Source organism: Schistocerca cancellata, chromosome 1 (genome assembly GCF_023864275.1).
Source record: "Schistocerca cancellata isolate TAMUIC-IGC-003103 chromosome 1, iqSchCanc2.1, whole genome shotgun sequence".
Classification (NCBI taxonomy): domain Eukaryota; kingdom Metazoa; phylum Arthropoda; class Insecta; order Orthoptera; family Acrididae; genus Schistocerca; species Schistocerca cancellata.
Genome location: NC_064626.1, coordinates 531,989,172 through 532,010,288, shown reverse-complemented (window position 1 = coordinate 532,010,288; position 21,117 = coordinate 531,989,172). Strand labels below are relative to the sequence as shown.

The following is a 21,117-nucleotide window of genomic DNA, read 5'->3' as shown; positions in this document are numbered from 1 at the left end:
TGTAAATAAACGCACACACACACACACACACACACACACACACACACACACACACACACACACACGGCCACGTGGTATGTGCGACACAATACTATGTAACTTCACTATGTTGGCACATCAGCCCCCATGGTGAAAGCCAAGTGTCATTCAAATGAGTGGTCTGGAAAGTGGACGCAACCAGATCTTGAGATACATGTTAGCAAGTTAATATGATGTGTGAACAGGCATTCAAGTCTTGATGCACAAAGGTGGAAGTTGTACTGTGTCTGTGAAGCTGGTGTGGACACATTCAGGCCACGTGTTCTTGCTGGTGTGGACACATTCAGGCCACGTTTTCTTGCAGAATGTAAGAATTCCTTTTGATCCTCCCTTGGTTATGATGGAGCATTTGTTTCCATGAATTCTCCTGGAAGCCTCAACATCTTGCCATACACCAGTTATGCCAAAGAAGTGTCTATATCTTGTTTGAAAGTGTTTCTGAGGCTGAGTAATACCATGGGAAGGGCCTTGGTCCACTCGGAATTGTGGTACATCAGTGCTGTCTGATGTGAGTGGTGCCATTTCTCAATCATCCTATTACTTACCCCATTGTAGCATGTTGTTTTATGATGAGCTGTGCTACAAAACTTCATGATTTCATCAAACAGGTTGGATTGAACTTGTCATCCTCTGTCTGTTATGATGTGTACTGGACGGCCCAAGCACAACAACCAAATATGGCCTGAAAATGAAAGCCAAGGTTTCTGCTGTAACATTGTCCCCCAGTGCAACTTCCAGCCAGCAGGTGTGACAATCTAATTGTGTGTAGGACTTGCTGTCAGATAATGGCAATGGACTGATGACATCAATGTGTAGCATATTGAAGATATCCCCACTGTAAGCAATAGGTAGGAACAGCCACAGTTTTGATGTGGTTACATCACGATGTAGCTTGACATAATTGCCTGGAATTTGGAAAAGTTGGACATTCAGACAATCAATCGACCATCACATTGTCAATGCCAGAGATGTGCCAGACATCGTGCTGAACTGTGAGATGAACATTAGCTGATTGTGTTGCCTAGGTGGAAGATTTGTATTGTTCTGGCAAAAAGCATAAGATACACAGATATACAGGTTACCCAAACTCTTATGGGAATCGCCAAAGCGTGCGCGAGTAGTGAGTGGATGGGCAAATGTCTAGTAAGGTACAATACATGCGTAGAATTGTGGACAGTCGGGATTGTGAGTCTCACGGGAAGCGTGCAAGGGATAAGTCCCTGCAGTCGTGCTATTCATCTGTGTCCTTTGGTGGCTCAGATGGATAGAGCGTCTGCCATGTAAGCAGGAGATCCCGGGTTCGAGTCCCGGTCAGGGCACACATTTTCAGCTGTCCACATCGACATATAACAATAACACCTGTCGGCAGCTGAGGTTGTCTGTTAGTCATCATTTATTCCATAAGATACCAGTTTGTGGTCAGTGTAGATAATGAAGCCTCTAGCTTCAAGGTGATGCCTGAGTATTTGACAAACTCATAAATAGCCAGAAGTTCTCTGTCATATGTGCTCCACAGCTTTCGTGAGGGTAATAATTTGTGCAAGAAGAACGCAAATGGTTGTCATGTGTCACTATGCCATCAGTGGAACACTGCGTGAGGCGCCATCTGGCTAGTGTCAACTACTGGTGCCAAGGTGCAGTAGGCTCAGGATGAGGCAGTAGTTTGGTGTCTGTGAACCTTTTTTGGTTACTTCAAGCACCACACATACACTATTAGTCCATGGTATAGTCAAGTTACTCTTGTTCTTCTGGCCAGTGAGCACTGCCATTAACAGCTCCTGTAATTCAGCAGGGTGTGGCAAGTGACAGCAAAAAAATTTAACATGCTGATAAATCAATGCAATTCCTTGCCCGTATTTGGTTGTGAAATCCTCTCTTGCAATGGTAGTAATCCTGCCAATGACCTTGGAAATTCACTTGGGGCTGGTGAAAGACACATTTAGCAGTGTTTAGGATGACACCACAGTGTTCCAGCAACTTAAATACTTCTGTTAAATGATGCTGATGTTGCTCTGCCAATGATGAAAACACGAAAGAAAAAGTTAGGCCCTGTAGCACTGAGTCCATGAAGCGATGCCATGTTTGAGCAGTGTTCTTGTGTCCAAAAGTCATAAATTTGCTCTCAAATGCACCAAATGGAGTGATGATCGCTGTCTTGGGAATATATTGTTCAGCTACAGGATCTGTTTACACAATTTAAAACAGTCTAGGATGCTAAAAATAACTGCAATTCTCAATGTATAATTACAGTCTTGTGACAATGGCACTGGCTATCCATTTGGTACTGTTCTGGCATTCAGGTCTCTGTAGCCACCACAAGGCCACCATGCACTACCCTTCTTTAGGAACAAACACAGCAGTGAGGACCAGGGACTGTTGGAAGTGCGCTTTACACCTTCACGAATCATACTGTTAACTCTGCCATCACAATTTTAAGATGATATGGAACCAAACGTCATGGTTTGCAAGATGTGGAGGGATCACCTGTCTTCTCGATGTCATGGACAGTGGCATGCCTTCCTCCTAAGGTGCTCCTGGGGGTCATGTCAGAACTGAAATCCCATGCAGCAGCTATGTGCCACATGACTTACTTAGGCAATATGAGCAGATGCCTCAGGCCAAAATCCAGATGCTGTCAAGCCTTTGGTGGTTTCAACTAAGCATGAGTCCTTCATCTCCATCAGCAGATTGTAATGAACGAGGAAGTCTGCTCTGATGATAGGTTCATGCGAAGGCTCATCGTAAACCTAGAACTAGTTCCAAGCGCAAGGTGCTGTACATAGTTATGATCATCTTGTTTGCAGCAGTCAGAATAATGTGGATGGTCACTTCCTGTGCATCATATTCCATGAATAGAAGGACAAACTGGCTCCAGAGTCTATTAAATATTTCCAGCGCACAGCCAGAACACATACAATAGCATTTCTTACAGCTTTATATTTTGTGATTCATTTCTGTAACCCTGATTTCCATGTCTTTTGTACTGCACTATACAGGGTGTTACAAAAAGGTATGGCCAAACTTTCAGGAAACATTCCTCACACACAAAGAAAGAAAATATGTTATGTGGCCATGTGTCCGGAAACGCTTACTTTCCATGTTAGAGCTCATTTTATTACTTCTCTTCAAATCACATTAATCATGGAATGAAAACACACAGCAACAGAACGTACCAGCATGACTTGAAACACTTTGTTACAGGAAATGTTCAAAATGTCCTCCATTAGCGAGGATATGTGCATCCACCCTCCGTCGCATGGAATCCCTGATGCGCTGATGCAGCCCTGGAGAATGGCGTATTGTATCACAGCCATCCACAATACGAGCACTAAGAGTCTCTACATTTGGTACCAGGGTTGCGTAGACAAGAGCTTTCAAATGCCCCCATAAATGAAAATCAAGAGGGTTGAGGTCAGGAGAGCATGGAGGCCATGGAATTGGTCCGCCTCTACCAATCCATCGGTCACCGAATCTGTTGTTGAGAAGCGAACGAACACTTCGACTGAAATGTGCAGGAGCTCCATCGTGCATGAACCACATGTTGTGTCGTACTTGTAAAGGCACATGTTCTAGCAGCACAGGCAGAGTATCCCATATGAAATCATGGCGGTGAATCGAGGAAGTACAGTACATACTGACGAAACTAAAATGAGCTCTAACATGGAAATTAAGCATTTCCGGACACATGTCCACATAACATCTTTTCTTTATTTGTGTGTGGGGAATGTTTCCTGAAAGTTTGGCCGTACCTTTTTGTAACACCCTGTATACATACTCTACAAGGGCACTGGGTGAAGTCTCTTAAAACTCAACAAGGGAAACTATCTAAGGTCGTCTTTCTGTATTTTAACTGTGATTTCCCACATACTCAACACTATTTTATATCAAGGCACCAGACAGTTTTCTTAAAATACTGACAACGGTTTTCACCTGCTACGATGTTTGCATGGCTGTCAGGCTATGTATTTAACACCTGTTGTACCAGACAATCTGAAGCTGTCTTAAACAAGACGAAATGCATTATTGGCAAAATACAAGATAATAAAGCCTGTTATGCAGCCAAGACCGTTTATCTCTACAAAAGTTACAAAATCTAGACATTCAAGCCAATTTAACTCTCTTCTTACCAGAAAATCTGTACAGCACTGCCTACCAGTTGGGCCTCTGAGGCCCACGTTGTTTAAATTGACACTATTTTCACTACTTACAATGTGGTTGACTTTTGAGGTATAAATACTTTTAAAATAATGTTATTTATTTAAAGTTTATATTAAAAAAAACACAATTTTTGTTCTTTTACTGGTGCCTTTTATTCTTGTTGCAAATTTGCGTAGGGTCTACAGACGTCAGCAGAATGGTCTGAGCATACAGGTTTAGTGCACTTATAACATGTAATTTGACTTTTTCTATCTTTCTTCTCTATGCAATATGCACATCTTCTCCTTTTCTTGGCTGGTGGTTTCACTGCCCTTCCGGACCCAGTGCTACTAATGAATTCATTGTCTTGCTTACCCCTGTTAATTGTTTCCCAAATTGATGATGAAAGTCCAACATTTCATTTTTTAATTGGTAGCCAGCATCATCTAAATCATGTATGCTTTCATTACCCTTACATCGATTATCTTGAAGGAAACCACCAATGGCCAGCACCTTGTTTCTCTCTTCACATTGTAGCATTGGATCTTCTGGTCCATGGTGTTAATGCCATCCTCTGTGGCACTGTAAGTCATTATAACATCAACCTTCTTTACTTGTGATGAAGATACTGTTGGTTGGTCAGAAAGAAAGCTAAGGATGGTAACAACTTTGTTTTTCTTAGGAACGTAAGAGGCTATTATCGCATCTGGTTGAAAACCAACTAATGTAGATTAAACCCCATGTCCTTCAGGTGGACATGTGTCATAAAATCAGCAGGTAGTTCACCTTTTTTTTTTTTTTTTAAATATATAGTACTGATTAGTGTCAGATATTCTGACAACAAATAATGAGCTAAATTGAGAGATATAAGAAAATTATCACCACAATATTATGTTCAGTCTTTTCATGTTCAGTCACCAGGGTTTTCACAACATTGCACGGCTCTGGTTTCTTCCACAAATACACTTCCATCTTCCAGCAGTAGCTTGTTGCACTGTCACAAATTGCCCAGAATTTTATTCCATATCCACCAGATTTTGATGGAATGTATTGTTGAAATGGACAGTAACCATGACCAACTGTTCATCCAAAGTCATGCACCATCCTGGAATGTAGACATCACTACGGGTAATTTCCCATCTCTAAAACTTCTCTGATTTGTTTCAGTTTGTCACTTGACCTGTGTTCACATCAGACTGCTGCATTGTCAAAGTGCATCATTCTCAGAATAGCAAGGAAGCAGTTATGAGACAATTTCATTGAACAGTGGTCGGCCATTCTCAACACTCCAAAGCTGATGATATCTTCATTTTCAGACTTGCAAACTCCTGTCAGCATCAGAATACCAAGAATTTATTTCATTCCATGCATATCTATATCCAACGAGTGCTTGTAAAAGATTCAACATTCCTTGTTGGTCCCCATACACTTTTTGTTAATGATGGGTACATGAAAGAACATCTTAAGACAAGATTCTACATTATCAGAGTTCCTAATTGAATAACTTGTAGGTCCCTGGTCTTCTTTTAACACATCCTTTTTGCCCCGTCTAACAGAAATTCCAGCCTGTGAAGCTGTAACCAAAATTTCACTCCCATTACTAGTTAACAATAAGTCGCACTCAACAGAATTTGTGCTAAATTGTTCTTTTCTATCTTCACTAAATTGTTCTTTTCTATCTTCATAAGGGGATTCTTCATAATCATCATCTTCATATAGTTTTGAGTTTTCATCATCACTGGAAGATTGACATTCACTAGGTGGGTTTTCAGAATCAGAAGGCTGCTCTAATAATTCCCTCATGTCCTCATCTGATAGTCCTCTTCTCCATTATTTTCAGTTTGTAGAACCCACAACTGCCTAATCGCATGGGCCTGCTACGCCCTTATGGGAGGAAACATGCACCAACACTTTAGCGTAATTCCATAGGTAAGTTTTATAAATTTATTTTTAAAATTATGGTTAACTTGACAAATTAGGAAAAGTCATAAAAATTAATTCAAATATAATGTATAGTTACTAATAGAGAAGTTATTAAACATCACAGACAGGCCTCCGAGGACTGATGGTATGTAAAGAGTTAGGTGTGTCTGTCCATCCTTCTCCATTCACTTATGTATTATGGTACCTGGTAAGTACAGGCTCTTATTCTTTCTCAAATGTTTTTTGAGTTCTGATTCTGACATACAATTTTCCAGATTTTCTCAACCTATACACTGAACTAAAGATTATATCAGGTAAAGAAATTACTATATGACAAATAAATGTATGAAAAAGTATAATTTATGTAACATGGTACTAGTTGTAATTCAGAAAAATTGAGAAAGCCATTAAAACTAAAAAAAATACATAAAAGAAAGACAGGATAAACCCGTATTTGATGTGCAGCAGCAAACACAGGAATGAAAAGTTATGGTAACTCTAATGTATGTAATCAGAGTGTTTTGCATTCAGTGAAAAACATGACAGGATTTGGTGGAATAGGATTATTTGATAGAAGAGCCACCCATATCCCATGCTGAGGGGGAGAAAGTAAGACAAGCTGAAAGAAATTTCAGCAGTGAAATACTGGTAGGCAACTGACTAAATCAGCAAATCTGCACTTTTATCAGGTAGAAATAAGATAAGAGGACACTTGAACTACAAGTCTAAATGAGATACTGGGCAGTGAAAAAAAAACAACAACAACAATAATCAAAAGAGTTTTGAAGTTGAAATAACCGGGATGCTGGCTAATGAAATATTTCCCACAGAACGGCAATTATTTCAGCAAAAGCTTAAACACCTTGTTTGCTGCATTTATAAAAAATTTAGAACTTCATGTCATGTGGTACTGTGTGTGATATTCTCTGGCACTGAATACTAGATGGTAAAATCCATGTTGTTATGTAATTAGACTTCGGCAAACACTGTAGAGAATCTGATTAATATTCCATATTGAAAATGAGGTGGTCATTTTTCCACATGAGAACTCTTTAAAGCACAAAACACTAGACAGGGATTGCGATTGTTGTATGCGGATGTGAGCAGAGTTGGTGACACTTCGCTCTCAACTTCGGGCTGTGATGGCTTTGATTACACAGCTTGAGGCTGCAGTGGATGGGCACCACTGCTGTGGGCCGGCCGTGGAATCTCACAGACGTCCACCGCATCAGAGTCCTCCAATTGGTCCACACCGGTGGCCAGCCCAGTTACTGCTCGCACTGAGGTTGACCCCTCACCTGTGGAAGAGTAGGAGGTCGCCCCAAGGCGAAGCATGAGGCGAAAGACTTCCCAAGCAGCTGCACGTAAAGCCTCCCCGGTTTGTCTGAATAACAGGTTCCAGGTGCTGTCTGTGGCTGACACTGTCGCTGAGCCAGATGCTGTCACCTGTCCTGTTTCGGAGGAAACCACTCAGCCTGCAAAATCCGGGCAATCACAGAGGGTGGGATTATTGGCAGTTGGGAGCTCCAATGTTAGGCGCGTTATCGGGTCCCTTAGGGGCTTGGCTGACAAGAAGGGTAAGAAAACCAATGTTCACTCCGTATGCATACCGGGTGGAATCATTCCAGATGAGAAACCTATGTCGGTACCAATGATGTGTGTCACTCTGGATCAGAAAATATTCTCTCTGGTTTCGAGCGGCAAACAGAAGTGGTAAAGGCTACCAGTCTTGCTTGCAAGATGAAAGAAGAGCTGACCATTTGCAGCATAGTCAACAGTACGATTGTGGACCTCTGGTACAGGTTAGAGGGTCTCGGGAAAACACAGTAAGGGCTTCAGTCACAAAGGGAGCAGGCTGAACACAGGAAGAACGTAGATAAAGGAAGCATTGGTATAACAGTTGTAAATTGCCGTAGCTGTGTTGGGAAAGTACCAGAGCTCCAAGCACTAATAGAAAGCACTGATGCTCAAATTGTTATAGGCACTGAAAGCTGGCTAAAGCCGGACATAAGCTCAGCTGAAATTTTTGCGAAGAACCTAACGGTGTTCCGAACGGATAGGCTAAACACGGTTGGCAGTGACGTGTTTGTTGCTGTCAGAAGTAGTTTAACTTGTCATGAAATTGAAGTAGATACTTCCTGTGAGTTAGTATGGGCAGAAGTCATTGTTGGCAACCAGAATAAAATAATAATTGGATCCTTTTACTGACCTCCCAATCCACATGATACAGTTGCTGAAAGCTTCAAAGAAAACTTGAGTTTGATTTCAAACACGTACCTAACTCATACGATAATAGTTGGTGGTGACTTTAATTTACCCTCGATATGTTGGCAGAAACACATGTTTAATTCTGGAGGTACCCACAAAATATCATCCGAAATTGTGCTAAACGCATTCTGTGAAAATTGTTTTGAGCAGTTAATTCATGAGCTTGTGTGAATAGTAAACGGTTGTGAAAACACACTTGACCTCTAAGCAACAAATAATCCTGAGTTAATAACGAGCATCAAAACTGATTCAGGGATTAGTGAACACAGGGTTGTCGTAGCGAGATTGAATATTGTAATCCCCAAATCCTCGAAAAATAAGCGAAAAATATACCCATTCAAAAAAGCAAATAAAAATTCACTTGATGCTTTCCTGAGGGACAATCTCCACTCATTCCAAACTAATAATGTAACTGTAGACGAAATGTGGCTTAAATTCAAAGAAATAGTATCAGCAGCAACTGAGAGATTTATACCAAATAAATTAACAAACGACGGAGCTGATCCTCCTTGGTACGCAAAACGGGTTAGAACACTGTTGCAGAAACAATGAAAAAAACATGCCAAATTTAAACAAATGCAAAATCCCCAAGATTGGCGATCTTTTACAGAAGCTCAAAATTTAGCATGGACTTCAATGCGAGATGATTATGACAGTTTCCACAGTGAAACTTTGTCACAAAACTCGGCAGAAAATCCAAAGAGATTCTGGTTGTATGTGAAGTATGTTAGCAGCAAGAAACAATCAATGCCTTCTCTGCATGATAGTAATGGAGATACTATCAAAGACAATGCTGCCAAAACAGAGTTACTAAACAGTCTTCCAAAATGCCTTCACAAAAGAAGACGAAGTAAATATTCCAGAATTCGAATCAAGAACAGTTGCGAACATGAGTAACATAGAAGTAAATATCCTCGAAGTAGTGAAGCAACTTAAATCACTTAATATAATCAAGTCTTCTGGTCCAGACTGTATACCAATTAGGTTCCTTTCGGAGTATGCTGATGCATTAAACAATCATATACAACCGTTTGCTCGACAAAAGATCCATACCCAAAGACTGGAAAATTGCACAGGTCACACCAATATTCAAGAAAGATAGTATGAGTAATCCACTAAATTACAGGCCCATATCATTAACATCAATACGTAGCAGGACTTTAGAACATATATTGTGTTCGAACATTATGAATTACCTCGAAGAAAACTGTCTATTGACACACATGGGTTTAGAAAACATAATTCCTGTGAAACACAACTAGCTCTTTATTCACATGAAGTGTTGAGTGCTATTGACAAGGGATTTCAGATCAGTTCCATATTTCAGGATTTCTGGAAGGCTTTTGACACTGTACCACCCAAGCCGCCCATATTTAAATTGCGTGCTTATGGAATATTGTCTCAGTTATGTGACTGGATTTGTGATTTCCTGTCAGAGAGGTCACAGTTCATAGTAACTGATGTAAAGTCATAGAGTAAAACAGAAGTGATTTCTGGCGTTCCCCAGTATAGGTGTTCATTCTTTCTGCGCACTATACGAGATTGGGATAATAGAGAATTGTGAAGGTGGTTCAATGAACCCTCTTCCAGGCACTTAAATGTGATTTGCAGAGTATCAATGTAGATGTAGATGTAGAAGCCCCTATGTGCTCACCAGCAGTATGGCCCACAGAATGCTAAAGCAAGACTCTATCCACCTTTTTTCCCTGAGTGAGCATATTGTTCAGAAGTGTGTACGCAACTTAATATTCCTATTTGAACATTACTTCTTGTCATCGACATATTTTGTGACAAAATATTAGAAACAAATACTTTTCATTTCTCCTCTTTCACTAGAGAAATTTTTCATTAAGTGTATTACACTCTTTGATTTACTTTTCTGCAGTCCATTTTATAAGGTCTGTATCACCGGCACAGAAGCTGATTGAAGACTCAATTATTTGTGGGTACAGCCTCATATTTTTTGTGTAATCATGTGCTATAGGACAATGAAAATTGTAAATATTAATTCTTACAAAATAATTACCGTGAGCTCACTGATGATAGCCCCAGTACGCCATCCATGTTCAAGAGTAACATCAGCCAGGTCACTGTATGGGTGATCACCAAAATATAAAACCTGTTGTCCAAACCATCCAGTCATCTCCTGTAACTGTTTAACAGTTCCCTGAAAACAAGAGATGGACAATTAATGACAAGTGCAATGGAATATGAGAAGTCAATAACAAACAGCACCAATCTTCAGTAAGTTCTAAGTGTTTGAAACAAATAACAACTAAGCCTTTCTTAGGTGATTTTCATAGAAGACTGTCAAAAACATTCACTCATAAATTATTTTATATGATCACACTATATAGTGTTTCTACTGAATTTAATTAACATTGGATTTATTAATGACTAAATTTATTGGAATATATACTTTTCTACATAGTTCAGGCTTTTGTGACCTGTTGTTGACATGTTACATGTTCCCTTCTATCTCATGTTCTTTGTCTGATGTTTGTTTGATGATTTTTCAGATGTATCACCAACACAAGTGGCTGGTATTATCAAAGCTTCATCCTACACTGCTAGTGGTGGATTGGAGTCGAGCTCACAGCCAGAGATTATATGTGCCTGTCATGTCAATGTCTGTCAGCTTTCCCATGATCATCACCACTGTGGTTCTATTCTTGCCACCACCAACAGTCATTTGCTGCAATATGGCAATTCCATTCGTCTTGAGGCTTTCCAAGCTTCAACAAGAAAGAAGAAAGCATTATGGTGAACAGATCCTACATTCCCATATTTCAGTAAATGACCATTCTAGGTGGCAAGAAGAGAAGCACAGTGGTAACAATCAGGGAAACCCCTCAGATGTTGGTGCAACAGATACATGTAATCTCCGGCTATGAGCTCAACTCAACTCCACCAGCAGCAATGGAGGGTGAAGCTCTGAAAATGCCAGCCACTTGTGTTGGTGATACATCAGAAAAATCGGCAAACAAACATCGGCCATAGAAACCAAGAAAGAATCCAACAGGCAAGACATCCACATACTTTTCTGTTTGTAAGTCATGCCAGAAGTGCGTTAATTTACAGTAACATGAAGAAAGGTCCACAGTTTTCAATAAGATCAGGCACAGATTATCTATATAGTTTATGTCATTAAAAATCACTAAAAAGCTTCAGCCTACCTCACAATAGATTTTTCCTTTCTCAAGTTTCAAAACACGGTCCCATACATGAATTTCATTATCTATATCATACAGTCTCAGGGGTCGCGATTCATCTGTGAAAAAGCGTGGTTTTCGTGCTTGAACGATTATAACATCAAAGAAGTCTCTCCAGTCTTGTCCAACCAACAGTTCCATTCCCTTGTTACTGAAAACAAGCATATCTTATCTGTACTATTATACTGTTGCTTTGAGAACTGAACTTGGAATTTTTTTACATGAAAATGTTGCAAAAAATAAATTATCCTAGGAAGAAGCATTACTTTTTGCATTCAATGAAAAAGACAAGTCTACCGTAAACAATATTGAAATCAAATTATTGCTTGTGCTGCAGAATAAGATAAATGCTGGCAACTTGCCTAAAAAAATCAGACTAGTTATTACAATATCTTCTTAGAGTAAGAATCAAATGTTGCAGTGAGGTCTCCTGACTATATAAGAAAATTCCAACTGCGACTATCAAACAAGAGGACGAATGCAAATGATTACTATTTTCTGAATGTAAAGGTGACAAATATTATATGATTACTACTTTCCAACTGTAAAGGCCTACTTTCTGTGTTATCTGCAATGTATAAGATGTTGACAGTTCATTCTGCAGTAGCCATTTAGCTCCTCTTATACCTGTATTTTCATTATAGGAGCCACTACTTACTTATTTCTACACACATCAAAAAATGATTTGCATCACCTCAGTTCCGAGAGTTCCGGAACCTGTACGCGAAAGTGTAATAGAGATCAACATAAACATCATTTCTGCTCTTTTTACTGCTCATGAAAACCTCACATTGCATGTTGTACCACCATACAGCGAGACCTTCAGAGGTGGTGGTACAGATTGCTGTACACACTGGTAACTCTAATACCCAGTAGCACATCCACTTGCATTGATGCATGCCTGTATTCATAGTGACATACTATCCACAAATTCATCAAGGCACCGTTGGTCCAGACTGTCCCATTCATCAATGGCGATTCGGCATAGATAGCTCAGAGTTGTTGATGAGTCATGTCATCCATAAACAGCCCTTTACAATCTATCCCAGGCATGTTCGATAGGGTTCATGTCGGGAGAACATGCCAGCCACTCTAGTCGAGCAATGTCGTTATCCTGAAGGAATTCATTCACAAAATGTGCACGGTGGGGGCATGAATTGTCATCCATGAAGACAAATGCCTCATTAATATGCTGCCGATATGGTTGACCTACTGGTCGGAGGATGGCATTTATGTATCGTACAGCCATTAAGGTGCCTTCCATGACAGCCAGCTGCATATGTCGGCCCCACATAATGCCACCTCAAAACAGCAGGGAACCTCCACCTTGCTGCACTCACTGTACAATGTGTCTAAGGGGTTCAGCCTGACCGGGTTGCTTCCAAACACATCTCTGACGACTGTCTGGGTGAAGGCATATGTGACACTCACCAGTGAAGAGAACTTGATGCCAATCCTGAGTGGTCCATTTGGCATGTTTTTGGGCCAATCTGTACCGTGCTGCATGGTATTGTGGTTACAAAGATGGACCTCGCAATGGACATCAGGAGTGAAGCTGTGCATCTTGCAGCCTATTGCGCATAGTTTGTGTCGTAACAGAATGTCCTGTGGCTGCATGAAAAGCATTATTCAACATGGTGGCGTTGCTGTCAGGGTTCCTCTGAGGCATAATCTGTAGGTAGCAGTCATCCACTGCAGTAGTAGCCCTTGGGCAGCCTGAGCGAGGCATGTCATTGACAGTTCCTGTCTTTCTGTGTCTCCTCCGTGTCTGAACAACATCGCTTTGTTTCACTCTGTGATGCCTGGACACTTCCCTTGTTGAGAGCCCTTCCTGGCACAAAGCAACAATGCACACACGATCAAACCACAGTATTGACCATATAGGCATGGCTGAACTACAGACAACATGAGCCGTGTACCTCGTACCTAATGGAATGACTGGAACTGATTGGCTGTTGGAACCCCTCTGTCTAATAGGTGCAGCTCATGCATAGTTGTTTATATCTTTGGGCAGGTTCAGCGACGTCTCTGAACAGTCAAAGGGTCTGTGTCTGTGATACAATATCTACAGTCAACGCCTATCTTCAGGAGTTCTGGGAACCAGCTTTAAGCAAAACTTTTTTTATGCATGTATTTAAATAGTGCAGGAATAATTTTATGACGGGTAAGAAAGCCCTTTGTGCCTCAGTTATATTGCTTACAAAATTTAATTTTAACAACTCAATCACAAACTGATACATAAATCATTTTCTTGCCAAGTCACTTAATGATGTGAGCAAGGTATATTAAAAACTTACATAAAACCTGCTAAGTAAATTCACAGAAGAGTTACTTGTGGGAGACAAGAGTTTACTGCATTGACCATTATCACTATTACTGGAGAGTTCCTCTGTCTATTAATGTTTAGTGTTACCAGTGAAAGATGTCCCTGCCAACATTTTTATGGGCCATCTAGAGACCTTCTTAGCTTCTCAAAACACCAAACCCCTAGTCTGGTTCAGATTCATTGATGATGTTTCCATGATCTGGACTCGGGGCCAAGACACCCAACTTTAGTTGCTTCACAACATTAACACCTTCACTCCCACCCACTTCACATGGTCCTCCTCAACCCAGCATCCCACCTTCCTAGATGTTGACCTTCTCCTCTTTGAAGGCACCATCTTAACCTTTGTCCACATTAAAGCCACGAACTACCAACAGTACCTGCATTTTAACAGCTGTCACCCCTTTCACACCAAAAAATCCCTCACATACAGCATGGCCAACCTGGGGAGTGTCTGCAGTACCAAGAACTCCCTTGCTCAGTATGCTGAGGGTCTCACCAAAGCCTCCACAGACAAGCACCATCCCCCAGACCCAGTCCACAAGCAGATCTCCCATGCCATTTCCCCTCACACTCCCAATCCTCCTACCACCCCAAGAACCAGCCACAAAGGAATGTCCTCTTCATCACTCAGCACCACCCCAGACTGGAAGAACTGAACTTCACCATTCAGCTGTGGTCTAGCAGCTAGTGTTGCTACCTCTGGATTACGTGGTCCTGGGTTCAATTCCTGGTTGCGTTCGGGATTTTATCTGCCCAGGAACTGGGTGTTGTCCTCATCCTCCTCATCCTCATGCTCCTCCTCCTCCTTATCATCATCATTATCATTTGTGACAGTGGCTGGATTTGACTGTGTAAAAATTGGCCTGTGCAAATATTGGGACTTTGTGTGGCTGCTGATGACCATGCAGTTGAGTGCCACACAAACCAAACATCATCATCCTTCCCAATGCAACTCCCAATCACAACCGGTAGCCACAAGGATCATACTCCTGTGGAAAACCCAGGTGCAAGACCTGCCCAATCCACCCATACAGCATTTTCTATTCCAGTCCTATCACAGTTGATACACTGCTCCCAACTCAATTTCCACTTCTGGAGCAGTCTTGGAATGCCTCTTGCTAGATCGCGCAAAGTGCCATCTGTGGATTTTATTTTATCTCATATATCACTGCAGAACTTTGTCCTTTCAATGGGTTTTTTAATCTTGGAAATTAAAAAAAGAAATGAACAAGTCTGGAGAGTACAAAGGATGAGGTAGCACAGTGATTTCATTTCTTGTGCAATAGTCACGCACCAACAGGGATGAATGTGTGGGTGCATTATCATGATGCAAGAGCCATGAATTGTCTCACAACATTTCAGGCCATTTCCTTCTCACATTTTCTCACAGGCATCACAGCACACCCTGATAGTACCATCGATTAACAGTTTGTCCCTGCATCAGAAATGCATGAGGAACTAATCCTTCAAAGTCAAAGAAAACTATCACTATGGATTTGACATTTGAGCTGACTTGATGAGCTTTTTTTGTTCTTGGATAACATTTCCTAACCCACTGTGAAGATTGAATCTTGGTCTCAATACTATAACCAACGACCCACGTCTCATCACCATGTATGATTCTCTTAAGAAATATCTCATTCTCATTCGTGCAATCCAAAAGCTCTTCGCAGACTGCAAAGTGAAGGTTTTTCTGGTCTTGACTCATGAGCTGTGGTATGAATGTGGCAGACACATGATGCATTCCAAGATCCTGTGTCAAGATTTCACAACATGACCCAACTGAAATGTTACATTCTTCTGCAATCTCTCTGACAGTCAGTCTTTGATTGGCATGCACAGTTTTGTTGACATTCCTGACATGAGCACTGTCGGTAGGTCATACTGAATGAGGGTCATCTTTCAACTTTCATCCCACCATTTTTAAACCATGTGAACCATTTGTAACACTGAGTACAGCTTAAGCACTCATCACTGTAGGTTCCTGCATCATTTCCTGTACCTCTGTAACGGTTTCCTTGAGTTTCATGCAAAATTCAATGCAGATGCATTGCTCCTCTAACTCTGCCATCTCGAAATTTGGAAACCGTGTGACACAATGTTCTACTCAGTGTAGCACTGAACAGTAACTACCAGACATAAAACAATGAAACTTCCGGCAGTTACATATTAAACATAGGCAAGTGCAGGTATGCCAACCGCATGGGAGAGAATTACGAATGATCACGAATTTTCTGAACAGACCTCGTACTTAAGCAACATTCTAGAATGTGTTGCACGAGTGTTTTGTAAGCAATCTCTTTTGTAGACTGAAAGCGTTTTCCCAGTATCCTATGAATGAACCAAAAGGTCACAGGTAAATTGTTACTGACTGTATGCGATCATTCCTTTTCATATCTCAACAAACTGTTCACTCGAAAAAGTGTAGTGATGAGGCATTTGACTACCTAAAGAGAACAGATAAATGGTGATGCATTTGGCTACCATAAGAGACCATGCAAATGACAAGTCATTTGGTTACCTACCTTATGGGTAAGGGGAAATAATGAGTCATTTGACTACTTTAAGAGATAAGCCCATACATTTGGATAAGTGCACTGAGAGATCTCAGGCATTTGGCTACCTGAAGAGAAAAGAATATTAGAGAAGGAAAGTTGCTACTCACCATATAGCGGAGATAGAGAACAGCTGACAACCAAGAATTTGGCTGCCTTTAGAGAACAGAAAAATGACATGGCATTTGGACTGATCTAAACTAGAATTATTTATCACCTGCATGGCACATTTTGGTAATGATTTTGTTTCTTGAGTGACTTTTTCATTTTATTGGTGGCATTTTTCATTGTGTCAGGTGCTTGCAATATTACGTTAATTTCTAGATGTATTTAGGAAAGCAGCCATTTTTGAGTGCTGCTCAAATGTTTGGGCAAAAACTGATTACCCTTGTTATGTAAAAATACAACTGGTATTATCAGAAAGTAAGTGCACTCAAAGTGATTGGTAAATAATGGCAAGCAATGGAGCTGTAAGCTTACCACTACTTACAAAGATGTATAAGCAGTTGGGAACCACCTTTGCCCAACTTAACAAGAACTGTCCATAATGAAAGAGTTACACAACAGTCCACCCTAATCAAATGCATAGGAAATGTAAGATGGAAAAGTGATGCTTGAAATCACAGTATTATTGAAGCACTGTAAAAATTTTGTTATTTATTTCATTTTCTTCTTCAGAGAGGACTATCATAGGTAATAAGATTTGGCAATATCTTGTAGGAACCAACATGAGGACATGTCTCGCACAATTACAAGTGATATACAATCACTGGTATTGTCACTGTACAACTCATTAGATACAGTGATCACAGTTTACCACTTTACACATAACCAAAACACAAATTTAATGATTCCATCACAGTTGTTAGAGGTTCTTCACTATCATACAGAAATCATAGGAACCCACCAATTTCAATATTAACGGAAAATAATGAAGGAATAGTAAGCTGTTGGACAGCTGCCCACTTGCAATGTAATGATTTTAATAATCACTCATTACTGGAAATATCCTCAGAAACTAGAGATACATGTAATAAAAAGTATTACAGTTCTATATTAGATTCCAAATGTGATTCATTGAGATTGTAATGCCCTGGTGGGCCCACTGCTACCAACTGGCCACCAGGTCACCTTCTGCCAATATCTTTTTTGAATGTTATATGGAAGTATGTGCGGTCAGGACACTGCTCTCTTGGCCATTATCAGCTTTAATGACCTCGAGCCCTATTACTCAGTCAAGTAGCTCCTCAATCAGCATTTCAAGACTGAGTACACCACACCCCAGTCTTTCCACCAACTAAAAATCCCTGATAGTACCGGGAATTGAACCTCAGTTCTCCGCATGGCAGTCAGCCACATTTGACCACTCAGCTATGGAGATCAATGAATTGAGATCCTAGTTATATGATACTATGCTTCTGCATTTTGTGAAGTGTACAGTTTTACATCGCTGAACATTTAAAACAAGTAGGCATTTTTGGTATTGAGATCTTACTCAATATTTGAGTGAGCAGTTTTTTGAGACTTTTTTCATAACAGATAACTGCATTATCTGCAAAACATCTTGGATTACTATTAATAATTAGCTATTTTACAAGTAAATGACACTGGTAGTGCCTTTGCTTGTTATCAGAGCTTGTAAAAAACATGATGGTAATGTAGAATCAGAGTGTTCGATGTATAAGAGCAAATGGTGACACACTTTTATCTCTGAGTATTCATAATTGTGACTAGAAAAACATTCAACACAGTGATACATTTACCAATACAATATTTTTTGCTACATGAAAAACTGCAAGCCTTCAAAACAACTAGGTTACAATCACTGAAACCAAGGAATTCAAAGCATTGACAGTTGATTAACAGTTCATTCTTTAAACACAATGTAGCCATCTGATAATGACTAAAATGTTTGAACTGGTAATGGCAAGAAATAATAAAAAGTGATAAAGATAAATGTTATCACGTTGGTTGTTCGTAGCTATTTTTAAAACTCATCCAATACTATTAACACTGCTTGCCAGAGCTAAAGACATGTACAGCATGGGTCTCAGCAGACTTCCCTTGGGCACACCTGTCAATGATTCTACATCCAAGATAACATGCCACTTTCTTCCTATCACAAAATTCTAAATACAGTCATAAATTTTGTTAATAAGTTTTGGTGTAGTACTGAGCCAAATGCTTTCTGCAAACCAAGAAATACTGACTCTGTCTGATTATCTTGATCTGTGGTTTTTAAGATGCAAATTGAGAAAAGCATGAGCTGGGTTTTGCATGACTGATGTTTTCAGAATCCATACTGGTTGGCATGGAGATTATTCTGCTCAAAACAACTCATTATGTTTGAGTTCAGAATATGTTCTAGGACTGCACTTGGAAGATGGAATGGCAAGTTATGGTCTTCAGCAATGAAAGCAAGTTCTGCCTGCATGTAACTAATTGTCATTTGTGCATATGATATAAACCTGGTGAGCGTTGTCTCATAGGTGCATTTGTCCAAGACACAAGACACACTGGCCCCAGCTCAGGCCTCGTAGTCTGTGGTGCGATAATCTACAACTCTCATTTGCCTTTAATGTTTTTGGAAGGGACACTAATCACACTTGGTATACGCAGAATGTTGTTAGACCTGTTCTTTTGCTGTTCTTGTAGTAGGAAGTTGATGTGTTGTTCCAACAAAATACTCATCCACATACTGCCAGTGAAACTCAACATGGTCTACAAGACATGTAGCAACTTTCCTGGCCAGCATGATCTCCCAACTTGACTCCAATTGAGCACATTTAGGATAAGATGGGATGAGAAGTGAGTGTGTGACTCATTAACCAACTACTCTTACAGAATTACATGAACAGGTTAAACAGGCATGGCATAACATGTCCCAGGACAGTACTCACCATCTGTATGATCGACCATCTGTACGATTGACCATCTGTACGATCGACTGGATGCCAGAATCAGTGCCTGCATTGCTACATGTAAAGGCTACACCACATACTAACATGGGTGTTGCAGCATAGGTCAATACCTGGTACCTAAGAATTGCTTGCGCTATTGATCAGTAAATGTAATCATTTCATATTCAATGTTGCAACAATAAATCTTGACTGAATTGGAAACATCTGTATGGGTATACTAATTTTTTTGGTGTTATGTAGCTAACAGCAATTAGTTCTTCACATTTAATTCTTCATTTTAACTTCTGTCCTTTACATAACTTTTCTTCTCCCCACCTTGGAGTGAATATCAGTTCACAAATCTGGAGATTATTCTGATATTCAAGTATGTCTACAAGTACTACTTCACATTTATTTCGGTGAACAGATACATTTTGTCTGCTCTGTATAGTTTGCAACTACTTATTCTCCCTACAGGTTTCTGTTCCTATTTCTTCATGTATGTTCACCACGAACAAAATTATTGAGAATACTTATACCCATAAAGGACAAAATAGGACATATATTTCCACTGTTTTACAAACAAGATATAGCAAATTCTTGCACGGAAAAGCCTTCATAATTTATACAATTTACAGAATCTGCTAAGTAACCATATAAGAATAATTATATGATACATGAGACTTTCTGTTATAAATAAAGAATGTAACAACTTTGGTTAAAAAGAGAATGTGAACAGCATCTCTTTTGAAGCAAAAAAATTGTTGATACACAGCTGAGCAACAAAAAACTCAGACAACAAACGTGCATCCATAGTGATCTGTTTTCAGGCATCAATACCACATTGCCCAACAGAATTTAAATCAACAACAGAAGAGTGACTAAAGTTGTCTCTCATAAGGTGACTACTAAACAGTTTCACAATAGAGAATAAATACTTACACAAAGCGATAAGGACTGTTTGTTACAAGGAATAGATTTTTGTTTGCAGCAGCCAGTCTTTCAAAAAATTGTCTTATACAATTGTTTTCTTCTATGTATTCAGACACATTTTTTTCAACAATTCCATGCATGATAGGGTGGCAGCTTCTTATAGAATTCTGTAAGTAGACATGAATTAAATGGATAATTTTTGATGGCATTATTTAACTATCAATATAAGTATTTAATCAGAGAATATTTTCTTAAAATCTGGAATTACAAGATTATGCAAATGTGTATCATGCATTAGTGGACATGCAGATGCATGCTCACTGGTTCTTTCTTTCCTATTAGAGAGAAGAGAATAGCTAGTGTTAACCATGTAAATCAACCCTGAGCTGAGTGGAGCCTACTATGAGTACTGACAAGTCCTTAATAGTCATTCAGTGTCACATTTTTATATAAATGAATTGTAATCTTTATAACCATCGATAAAATAAAATGCCTTTATTATTCAAAACCTGAAGCTCTTTAACTTTTTAAAAACAAAAGTTCAGTTTTAGAAATTTTAAAATAACTTGTTTCATATGCTTTTGTACACTCAGTATCTTGTGATGAAGCATTACCCTGCTTTTTCTTCTGACGCTGTTTAAGAAAAATGCTCTCATTTCTTCATTATACTTAACTTTTGCAAAATAGTGTACATCACACATACTACAACCGATAGTATCCAATTACAAGATACAAGTGGTAAAATTTAATGGATTCTGTCACATCATTTAAACACTGTGTGTATAACAGTGAAACATTGTAAACTGGAAATCTATAGTGAA

At 39.7% G+C, this 21,117-nt stretch overlaps 1 protein-coding gene and 1 non-coding gene across 2 annotated transcripts in view; one reads left to right on the top strand and one right to left on the bottom strand.

The window, feature by feature from the left end:
• Window positions 1-21,117, bottom strand: part of LOC126179375 (5'-nucleotidase domain-containing protein 3) — a 164,008-nt gene that overhangs the window by 66,664 nt on the left and 76,227 nt on the right. The window contains exons 5-7 of the mRNA XM_049924603.1: window positions 20,306-20,463; window positions 11,544-11,730; window positions 10,394-10,534 (exon numbers count right to left, since the gene is read on the bottom strand). Coding sequence (XP_049780560.1) covers window positions 10,394-10,534; window positions 11,544-11,730; window positions 20,306-20,463 — 486 coding nt within the window. The remainder of the gene's footprint in view (window positions 1-10,393; window positions 10,535-11,543; window positions 11,731-20,305; window positions 20,464-21,117) is intronic.
• On the top strand, window positions 1,283-1,358 carry Trnat-ugu (transfer RNA threonine (anticodon UGU)). Its single transcript has one exon. It is a non-coding gene; the product is annotated as a tRNA-Thr (tRNA).